Source organism: Abrus precatorius, unplaced genomic scaffold (genome assembly GCF_003935025.1).
Source record: "Abrus precatorius isolate BTA unplaced genomic scaffold, Abrus_2018 Scaffold7, whole genome shotgun sequence".
In the NCBI taxonomy this organism is placed as follows: domain Eukaryota; kingdom Viridiplantae; phylum Streptophyta; class Magnoliopsida; order Fabales; family Fabaceae; genus Abrus; species Abrus precatorius.
The window spans coordinates 23388788-23400846 of record NW_020874417.1 but is presented as its reverse complement, the minus strand read 5'-3'; the positions used below and the strand labels follow the sequence as shown (position 1 = coordinate 23400846).

General features: G+C 34.0%; 1 protein-coding gene across 2 annotated transcripts; it reads left to right on the top strand.

The window, feature by feature from the left end:
• Positions 1 to 9071: 9071 nt before the first annotated feature.
• On the top strand, positions 9072 to 11812 carry LOC113870934 (heavy metal-associated isoprenylated plant protein 34). 2 transcript variants are annotated; one of them, XM_027507509.1, is made up of 4 exons: positions 9072 to 9446; positions 9583 to 9658; positions 9955 to 10944; positions 10984 to 11812. In XM_027507509.1, the coding sequence occupies exons 1-4, from the start codon at positions 9417 to 9419 to the stop codon at positions 11514 to 11516; spliced, it is 1629 nt and encodes a 542-aa protein (XP_027363310.1). In that variant the 5' UTR covers positions 9072 to 9416; the 3' UTR covers positions 11517 to 11812. The 2 variants fall into 2 exon arrangements, with proteins under 2 accessions (XP_027363310.1, XP_027363309.1); XM_027507508.1 differs by having other exon boundaries at positions 9955 to 11812.
• Positions 11813 to 12059: the final 247 nt, after the last annotated feature.

Below are 12059 nucleotides of genomic sequence, written 5' to 3'. Positions count from 1 at the left end.
CCCAAGTATCCAATTGGTTCTTTCTCACCTACCACTGTACTTTCCATAACTAATCACTGCTCTTCCCTCGTTTTCTTTTCATTAATCTCAATATTACCCTTCGCTTTGCAATAGTAGTATTCATCAAGATCACATTTTGTAGGCGTAAAACTAAAATTATCAAGGGAATTGAATATTTGAGGGGTAATACATAGCGTTCCTCTCATGGTACGTAAGTGGAACACTTGGAAAAGCTACTCTCGCTTGGGTATATTTGATGCTTTGTCTAGAAGTGGGGAGGGTAAAACTTTCAGTCCTGGTTGGCTATATGGTTTTAGAAACTTGGTCCTATTGGGTAATCCGGCAATTTTTCAACGAAAAGATAAAAGATTTTATATTAAGGTTATATATGATAAAATCAACTAAAAATTGACAATTTATAATTTTTAGTTGTGAAGCTAATTAAAATCTGTAGATTTGTAATTGAAAGTTTATAGTTGTAATTTATAGAATTAAAATTATTTGACATTGTATAATTAGTTTATTTGTGTTAAATGACTTAAATGGACATGTAATATTATATTAATATAATATTAAAATTAATTATCACTTATTTTATTTATTTATGATTAATTAATTATAAAAATATAAAAATAATATATATATATATATATATATTTGAATATGAAATATGCTAAGTCATATTTTTTAATATAAAATATATCAGGATAAAAGAGACAAGGGAACAGATAAAAAAAATAGAAAAAAAAAATGAACTGAACTATTTAAAGGTGAAAAGAACATGAGACAATAAAATTATTGTATGTATGTGAGATTTTAATTATAAAATAAAATTTATTTTTCTAAAAATGAATGGTAAAAAAGTAATAAAAATATTGGTAGTTAATCTTTTAAAATCAAATACTACTTTAGATAACTTTGTTAGCTTTTAAAAGATATAAGTTCTTTTTATTTTATATGTACCAAACAATTCTACAAACTTATTAATCAAGTCAATAAGGTACAAATTTCTAAATAAATTACAAACAACCTTTATCAAAGATAGCATAAGAGAAAAGCTCCAATATACTCTAATTTTCTTTTAAGTGTATATAAGTCAAATTAATTTTAAATGGTTTGCAAACTTAATCAATTTTAATTCTAAAATAGATATACCCTTGTGCAATTTTTTTTTTTTAAAAAAAAAGCCTTATCCTTCGATTGTACCATGATCAGGTCAATACCAAGGGGGCTTTTCTTTTTTAAAATATTCTCTCTCGATCTCTATTTTATTCTTAACTTATCTGTAGTCTAGTATGTGGCCAAGTTTGGGTGTTCAAGTTAACAGGAATTTTAGTGGTGAAAATGTATTCTTCAAAAACCTAATATTGTAAGACTTTGGCCACACTTAACGTCTACGTTTTTGGTCAACTTTTTGACAACCAGGCTGACGTGTGGTGTAGGCAATTGTTACTCCAAGTCTTGTTCATAGAAGAAGCCCATCTCGATGGATCCGTGATCGCTCTGGCCCAGTTTGGACAACCACTACGACCCATTTTTCTTTGGTCGTTTGGTAGGTCCCTTTTAATCCCAGTAGCAGCACTTTTAGGAATAGGAACTCTCATGAATAATTCAACAAGAATTTCCCTTTTATTTGGGGGAGACAGGTAAGGGAACGAAAATAAAATAATGAATAATTTCTATATACGTTCTATAAATAGTGGGAATTATTTAGTTTTGTTCAACTCTTTACTTGCAAATATTTTATTCCCTCGTTGTAATCATTATATATTCCAACCTTTTTCTGGAGACTGTGGTAACAGAAAACCTGATTATTTTCTCACATGTACTTGATAGTAAAACCTTCCTAAATTCATCGCTTTCAACATGGCAGTTAGTGACAACAGTTGCCATTTATTTTCTTATTTGCCTTGTTACATTGAATCAATGGTTTCCTTACCCAATTATTTGTTTTAAAGGAAAAGGACATCAAAGATCATTGGCATGACAACTAACACTTCCCATTATGATAGAGTACATATAGGACACTAAGACAAATGCAAAGTGCAGGCCTGAGCTTGATTGATGACAATAGAAGTAAATAATCATCCCATTTGGCCTATAATAAATAGTTAGTGATAAGAATAAGAAAGTTAGGTAAAATGTAAGTATTTAATAGTTAAAGCAAATGAAACTTTTTGAAATATCTTAACATTTGCTTATTCATTGTAGCAACCACTAAGCAACATCAAGAGTTTTGGAGTCTCTAAAACTACATAAAAAAATTTAATTGCAGTCGCATTTGTCTACACTTTTTTGCAATGTCAAGGTTTTTTGGACTGCATAAAACCTTGATCATGGTCTCTCATTAAGTTTGGTTGAAATTGAATTTTCTTTAAATTTAATTCAAATGTCAAGCTAAATTCTGGGGATGTACAAATGCACTAGACTCTCCGTAGCCAAGTGGGTACATGAGTCTAAATAAATAAGAAACGGGGATCCCCCAATAACACAATAGAAGACCAATGTGATGAAAGTATTAGAATAGATTTCAATGGATCTCAAGAATTGTTGTGCTTATTTTGGGACAAGTTTGACAAAATGTTTTCTTGTTTTCCTGTAGTATTCTATTGATAGAAGCAAATCTTACCAGGGATAATCTTAGTAACTAGCTGTTAAAATTGTGTGTAGTTACACTGAGTGGATGATATTAACAATTTGACTTAGACTCGGCATTATAGTACTGGTTCAGTTAATTTTGTATTTAGAAGCATAATTTACCTTGTGTTCAGAAATTTTGAATAGTGCACTTCATCAGGATGCTAGCAATTAAATGAAGTTTGAATGACAACCCACGAGTGGGGAACAAATTAGTCTTCTTTTTCCTTTTCCTTTTCTCTCTTTTTCTTCTCCTTTGTTGGCTGATGCTTTCATGTTTTGGCTTGTTATTCATTACAGACAGGCACTCCTTATTTATTTACCGCTTCCAACCCCTTTGGCAAAGTATCAATTCAGTTGTTGATTTTAGTATAATAATATGTTTCATTTTATTTCCCCTTTTATCTATCTGATACATTTTGATTTCCTCTCAATTGCTATAATCCAATAAGTCTATGACAACAATGTGGGATTTTTACTATGTGAGAACGTCTGGTTTTGGTGATGGTGATGGTATTGGTAAGTGAGAAGGGGGAATGAATGCGATAGTGATGTTTTAACATGTCTGCAGATACTAATGTTTCTGAGTCATTTTATTACTCTTCACCAATCTCTGAGAATGACATTGATGCAGTTTAAAGGTATTTTAAACAATGAGTGTCTGCATGTAATGTTTCTTTACACTTCAGTTGAGGATAGGGATGAGGATTATTATGTTATCGTCTGTTGATTTCTGATTATTGTAGTTTGGCAATTGAACACCAGCTAGTTGAATGTGAACTACCTTGTAGATAAATGCTAAGAGAGGTAAGATTCTTATGGATGATGTAATGAATTAGGCCCCGAGACTACGTTGGGCTTTGTTATTGATATGTTATTTAACAATGTTATTGAAATGTCAAATTATTTGACACCTGAAGTTATCCCCGAATCTCGGTTGGAACGACCATCAGATATGTTTCAGTAAGAAAGATTAAATTACAATAATCTCCCTTGAGGTAAAGCAAAATAAGAATAAATCCCCACTACTAACTTGGAATTTTATGATTGTTTTTTTGCTATTTGTTGTTTCATTATATAAACCTCATGTCGTCAAACCGTGTTACTTTTATAAGGGAATTAGCATATGACAACGGAGTTTGTGAGCAAAATAAACGTGGGAAATGAAAATCACATTATAATAGAACATACTGGACTAGTTATTACTGTTTATCCTCAGATAAAATTTTTAAAAATCTAATAAAAATCGATTAGTGGTTAATTACTTGGAATCTGTGACCAATCTGCATGGTCCTCGTATCATTCTTTCATCGTGCTTTTGTTTGCTTGCATTAGAAATATTTTAATAACTTCTCCTAATTTGTATATATATGTGTGTGTGCTTCCACTTGATTTATCAACCACTTATTTTTCCTTAACCATTTCTTGTTTATACACTTGCCCTCTTTTCAATACTAAAACAAAATATTCTTGTACATGTCTATCTGGTTGCTTAAATATCAACTTGGGCTAAAGAATGCACTGGTTGACTAGGGTCTACTCTAGTCTTCTTGTGAACAACAAGAACATCCTTCGACTTCACGCATGGAGTTCTAGATTTCTGATGCAAAAAATTGAGGCATTTATGTTTATTTTTCCACTTTCTATTGAAGAATAAAAATTGTATGGTTGTTGTAAGAATGAATAGTGACAAGAGAGGTTGAACAGAAGGATGTGTATTTTGATTTTTCAAACGAATGAATCATGTTACGTTGCATCGTTGTTCGAGAAAGCAAGGTAAAACACGAGTCAAAGTGGTCAGAGAAGGAGCATTAATGTGGCATTACCTTTTTTTCTGGGTAGTGTGTTGGTTCGTATCTTACATGAAGTAAAACTCACTGCCTATGTGTCTGGCCCTGCTCCCCACACACACTCCCAAAAGAATAAAAAGCCACAACAAAAGTGGGAATATAGAATATCAGCCGCGACAACCAAGTGTAAAACAACAGTTTCTTTCCCACGTTAATATTTTTATCACATTAAAGTTGAATTTGGATCGAACCCTGTCAGAATTTCGAATATTAAGGTAAAAAAATAAAATAAAAAAAGGTACCGAAAGCACAGTCAAGTTTGTAGTCTCAAATCTCAAAACCTGAAGTCTTAATTAGTGTCCTAAAGCAACAAGAAGCCAGTGAGCCAGTAACTATCCTGTCCTTCTCAAGGATTTGAGTCTTTGTGTAGGGATTGCTGCATATTAAACAACAACAATATAGTTGTGACATTCTTCTATTTTAAATAAATCAAACTATTTATCATATACTATAATAGATTATATTATTATGCTATGAATTATATTTTTTACATTACAGATCCATTTTATAGATTATTTTAACTTACTTTCAAACAAAAAGACACGATCAAGCTTTGTGACCTGAAATTTGACTGAGGTTGTGGGCAGACATTATGGTCAAATGGTCATATACATGACAAAACTAGAAAGAAAGTGTTCTGAGGTTGAGCGTGCGTAGTGAGTAATGGGTCGGGTATGGGTACCGGTAGGGGTAGGGGTGTGTTAGGAGGTTAGAATGGGCAGAGATGGTGTGAATGGGATGAGCTTAGCAGGTAGCAGAGGCAATAATTGAATTGGGGGCAAAGCCAATCTCATAAAAGCATTTGTATATGTGAAGTGATTACCCAACAACTCCACTGTACCAAACCGGGCCTTTCGGTTTGGGGTCCCGACCCCTTAATTTATCTGTCAAGTTCATGAACTAGTCCCTGCCTTTCTGGGGCACTTGTCCCTCTATGAAAGGTAGTTGATTCCTTCTGATAAGGACCTCACTTCAGTTCTAATACCCACCGCCAAATATCCGTCACTATCCCCTATTTCTGATTAAAATAACCCCCAAATGTTGTTCTCTTGGTGTTATGTCAAATCTTATTCACTAATAAAAAGTAATCTTCATTAATCAATTCAACGTGACCACGTCCAAGTATACTGTAGCAGTGCTTAAGTTGGGTCACGAGTGTTACTTCCACTATCGTCGTTTCAACTTTCAAGGTTTGCTAATACGGACTTTGAATCATGTCAAATATTTTATATATGCACGATAATAGATCGGTTTATGGATACTACTAGTTGCGTGAATTGTTTTAGCTAAGGTTTGAGGAGCTTAGGGTCCAAGTAGAAGTCAGATTTTGCTTTGTACTATATTTTCAAACTCAAAAGAGTAGTGTTACTTACACACATGCTATCCTATGAACTGTCCACTCTATCACCATTGGCCACCGACCAAACAAATATCTCCAATTGGAGTGGTCGACGGAGCTAAGATTTTGGGGGCTTAGACCCCAAAACGATTTTTACTTTTATATGATATGATATGTATGTGTTTTTATTCCCATTACTTAAAATTTTGGATGTTCACTTGTTTGATAATGAAGAAATGCAACCCTTATTGGCTTTTAACTACATTTTAGGTGGGATATTATGATTTCCTTTGTGGCATAATAATAGTTAGATAAAACCTTCTTCAAAAACAATAATGAAAATAGCAAATTATGCTCATTATCATCAACTATTGGATTGTAACATCTTGATTTTAAAGCACATCTTCAACAAATTTCATGTGCTTGTTTAAACATATTTTTGAAACATACGTTCAACATATTTTTCTGATTATGATTATTGTGTATTTTTTAATCTTTTTAATATTAATTACGTATTTTAAAATAAAGATATGAAAAAGTTGAACCATCTAATATAATCTTTAAATTTCTTTTAATCATATTAAATTAAATCAAGTTTCATATCATATTCAAATCAAAGATTTTTCTTTACAAATCAAATTAAATCGAATCGTGAATATCACTAATTGCTAGTTTCTATGACTTAATTATTTTGCAAATACATGTCAAATTATATATCAATTGAGGAGGTGAAACATCAATTCAACATCGACATTTAGATTAATCAGGTCATTTTCTGGACAGAAAGGATTAATAGAAAACAGCTTTAGACAGAAGCTTCAATCCAGTGAATTATTTCGTTTCGATTGAAACATCTATATGCTAAATTCTAGCTAATTAAGCAAAAAACATTACAACTGTTGAGTTTACCCTGTGATGGGCTTCCTTATCCCTTACTGTGGCTTTACTCTTGCTGGGCCAGGGCCACTTACCATTTTGTTTGTTGTTAAGGAAATCCCTAATTATACACATTCCGTTTTAGCTTTAAAATATTGCATTTAGTTATACAAAATTAATCAAAAATATTTCTTAGCCCTTATTTAAATCTTAATATGTTATTGAATGTACCTCAGGGGTGGTATGCTAAAAGCCAACGCTGTCTTTGGGTTGCACACGATCGAGGTATATATATTGAAGGAAATGTAACCAGACTTTTAATAGTGGAGGTTCTGGAAGAGGGATACCAAGATTATGTGTCATTCCTCTCATAATTGTCACTGATTGAGATATTTCATTATAGTTATAATGTATTTTAATCTTCCATTTATCCAATAGTTACATATTTATGTCACTTGGGTTAACCAGTCCTTAGTCAAATAACTTGTACCTGGATAATTTGGGAATATGAGTTGGCTGACAGATAAGTATTTATTAGGTTGTTCTTATTAGTATGTACCATCAATAATGCAACAAATTTCCTTATTTGGGACTGTTGAATAAAATAAAGTCTTTAGTCAAAATAGTATTTGCTATTTTTTTAAATAAAAAATTGTCATTCACTCACAGAAATATAAAAGTCCAGTAATGTGTTATATAAGACACGAGTAAAATCTATAACTTCAAAAAGAGTTTGTATGTGTTGATGAGAGTGGCACCACACCTAATTAAAGGATCAAGAGGCAAAATCACCCCACTGAAGTGGATAACTTTTGAGAAGCGAATCTTCTATTCCTTTCATACAAGTTGATCACAAGATCTTCAAACAATGGAAAGGGGTTGCCCATTAACTGTTCGGCCATGATAAGAAAACAGAGTTCAAATCATACAAGTGTATAGTACAACAACAACTAAGAATGATAACCATACACTAGTTAAATATTCAAGTAATAGGAATAAAAAAAAAGTATAATGGAAAGTGGAGCAAATTATATGAAAACAAACCAACCCGTAGATCCTAAGAAAACAAAGGCATTTTGATAAACTTTGGATTTTTTTGGAAGGTGTATCCCATGGTGGTGGGGTTGTGTTTTGTAAATTAGAGATATCTTTTACGGCAATTTTTTTAAATTTGAAAGGATAAAAAAGATGATATGAGGACAGCAAATTTCCACCAAGTTGGACTTTTAATGAAGACAAACAATGATTTTGGTTGCAAAAGCAGGGTCCAAACTCGCAGATCATTGTTCAGTGTTCTCTCATACTTTAAAAAATTGTGCATTATTTTAGAGTGTAGTGATTGGCTGTATTGTATGTCAGTACCATCGGGATGAGTTTTGAGAGGTCCCTATGTTCGTTGCTTTTACACACAAACCCAAATCTCGTCTTTAAATTTCAGAATCACTATTTACCTTGACTGACAAGTCTTCTGGTCCATGCTGTCTTGCTTCCTTTGTGAAACTCCAAAACATGTTCTTATTGCACAGTCTTGTAACGGGACATTAATCGATAAACTCTAGTAACTTGTAAGAACACAAATATACGTTACAAAAAGTAATAGTTTAATAATCATTCCCCATAAACAAATAAAAGCAAAACCACATATTTCATTAATTGAGTTGCCCCAGGTTGTTTTTGTAATTTTAAGTTCCAGACTTTAGGAACATGGTTTTATTAAACTTTTAAAAGAAAATTTTTGTTACCTATAATTACTGTTATATTTGATTGTCCCTCGTAGAGAATAATATGGTTAAAATAAAACATTTAATCCAAGTTTGAAATGAAAATCGAATAAAACAATATTACCTCATCAAGACTTAGATTCCAATCACAAATTATAACGTGACTAGAGTATTGTTAACGTAACGCGGCTCAAGATATTTCTTTGAAGAATTGAACTTCTCAAGTAGTTACTTGACTAATGAAGTTGACAGAGAGAGAGAGGGGCCTCGGTTCTGCCTTCACGCAAGGTCACACACTACACAAGTTGTTACAATCCTTTTTCTTTAGTCTTGTTTTTTGGACCAATTTTTTAATTATCTCTCGTTAAAAAATTTATTTAACTTCATGATGAATTAAATTTAGCTTAATTTTTGGGAAAATTTATTTGTGTTTTTGACAAAAATAACTGATTTTTTCTCTTAAAAATAATGTATGTGAATTTGTTTAGAGGCCCATTTGAGGAGGGCCAGCCCAGAAGTTGATGGGCTGAAAAGGATGAAATTCTAAAAAGAGAAATCAGTCACGTTGTCTTTTTTATTTAAAAAGAGAAACAGATATTAAAAAGATATTTGGTTCTAATTATTTAGTGCAACAATGGCAGTATTAAGCTGTCAGTGAGACCACTTTGAAAGCATCACGAGTTCTCATTTATATATAAACCATAAAACATAAAGCCAACTCATAGTCACAGAGAAGCTATCTTAGTTCCAAGCTGTTTATTACCTTGCAGCTTCCGCAATCACCTTCTCTCTTTCTCTCTAAAATGTGACTTTGTTGTACGTGTGAATGAGCCTAAACAGTACGGATATTTGAGCAAAGGAACAAATATAGAAGTGTCCAATGCGTACCAACAATACCCTTTACTCCCTCTAAAAAATAATTCTCAAAACACTAGTCTCACACTCTTTGTTCTCTACTCACTTACATCTCTGTGTTCTGTGAAACCTGCAAGGATGAGTAAACAAGACATGATGAAAATTCAGGTGCACGCTTCTTACTAGTTCTGAGTCTTGTGTTCTTTAAGTTAAAGATAAATCTGTTTCCTTTGTTTTGTTTTTTTGGTCCCTGGAGTAGAGTTTTTATGCAAACTGATTTGTGGTGTGTTTATTTCCTTTATAGAATTGCCTTCTCAAGGTCAATATCCACTGTGATGGCTGTGAGCAGAAAGTAAGGAAACTGCTTCAGAAAATTGATGGTACTTCCTTGGCACGCTTCTCCTACCCACCCTCCTTTTTTATTTTTTTAAATTATCATTTAATGTTGATTTGCTTCATATCCAAACAAACTTCAGCATGATGCTTAACACCTCCCCCTCCCCAATGTTTTGAAACTATCCTTCATTTGATGTTGATTTGCATCACGCGTTACAAGTTTCCAACTTTACTTTGTATGTAGTGTTGTCTTGGTTTGTATGAGAGGGATTAGATTTAAGATTTGACAGTTTACTTTTCGGTTTTTGTGGTAAAGCATAATGGGTTATTTGTTGTGCAGGGGTGTATTCTGTGAACATAGATGCGGATCAAGGGAAGGTGTTGGTATCAGGTCATGTAGATCCAGCTAAACTCATAAAAAAGCTGAAGAGATCAGGGAAGCATGCTGAACTTTGGGGTGGGCAGAGAGGCATGATGTACAATCAAAACCATGCTAGCTACCCTCAGTTCAAGAACTTGCACATAGATAACAGTAAAGGGGGGAAGGACAATAAGTCTCAGAATCACAAGGGTCAGAAAGGTAATGGAGGAGGAGGAGGTGGTGGTGGTGGTGGTCAACTAGCACACTTCCAAAATATCAAAGGAGTGTCAAAAGATCTCAAAGGACCCGCCAAGAATCAGAAATCTGTCAACTTCAACTTATCAGAGGATGATCTTGGTGAGAGTGGTGATGATTTTGATGAATTTGATGACTATAATGACTTTGAAGACGACCTTGATGACTTTGATGAGTATGATGAAGAGGATGAAGAGGAAGAGTACGGTCATGGTCATGGTCATGGCCATGGTCATAACCATGGCCATGGCCAGGGGCATCCTATGCATCATAACAAGATAATGGGCATGATGGCGCCTGGCCTTGGGCCACAAGGGCCTGCTGGTATGATGAATGGGCCTGGAATGAGCATGAACAGCCATAAAGGGAATGGGGGTACGAAGAAGGGTGAAGTCATTGATCTACCTATACAAATGAAGGGCAAAGGTGGAAACTACAACGAGGGTAAAAGTGGCAATGGAGGCAAAAAAGGCAATGGAGATGGGGGTAGAAAAGACAAAGGTGGAAAGCAAAAGGGTGGTCAAGGTGGTGGTGGGGGAGATAATAATAATAGTAGTAACAAGAAAAAGAATGGCAAAGCAAAAAATGGTGGTGGTTTCCTTGTTCGGTTCCTAGGCTTAGGAAAAAAGAGCAAGAAAGGAGGAGGAACCGACACAAAAAACAAGAATAAAAACAATGGAGAAGGAAACAACAAAGGTAAAGAAGGAAAGAAAGGTGGTCATGGTAATGGTAATGGAGGAGGAGGAGGAGGAGGAGGGAAATTGGACAAAATTGACTTTGACTTCCAAGAATTTGATATCCCTCCCCGGGGTAAAAATGGCAAGGGTGGTGCCACAGGCAAAGTTAATAATAACAATAATAATGGTCATGGTACCAATAATGGTAATATGGGTCAGATGGGCCCAATGGGTCCGAGAGGTCCAATGAGTCAAATGGGTCCAATGGATCATCATATGAGGAATATTCCGGCCGTGCAAGGGTTACCGGCAGCCGCGGCGATGAACGGTGGTTATTATCAAGGGATGCAGATGCAGATGCAACCTAACCCTTATAACATGCAACAACAACAACAGCAGCAATACATGGCTATGTTGATGAACCAACAACAACAACAACAACAACAACAGCAAGCAAACATGAACATGTTCCCACCACATATGATGTATGGAAGGCCACATCCATCCATGAACTACATGCCGCCACCACCAATGCCATCACACCCCATGGCGGATCCTATTACACATGTTTTCAGTGATGAGAACACTGAGAGCTGCAGCATCATGTAAATTGGTAGTGACTAGTTTGTTTTAGGTTTCTATTTGTTTCTAGCTTTTTTTGAGGGGTTCATTAAATTTTGCTCTAGTGTTAGAAAAATGTGCAACATTTTAAGATTATTTCACATATCATGTGATGTTTGTTTTATTTTGCCCCGGTCCTGCTTGAAAACAACCCAAGGAGTAGGACATGCTGCCACTGCAAGGCAATGACAGACTCTCACATGGCCTTTGCTGAAATTAAATACAGCCATGCGTCCTGTAATGTATAATTCAATGCTTTAGATTCTCTTGGCTTTACTATTGGCCAAATTTGTGTTCTCACACGTTGCTGATAATATTCAATACTCTAGTTTTAATTTCAACGATGTGCCATGTAAAAGATCTTTTCCCATCACTTTCAATTACTCAAGTTTAATGCTGCTGTAAATAATTCTACATATCTATATTCAAGTTATTTTATTAAAAAAATTATATAAAAGAGATGGTACTTTATTCTAAGAAAAAAAATTACCACTAAATTAAAGAAATTATATAAATATTCAATACCCTAGT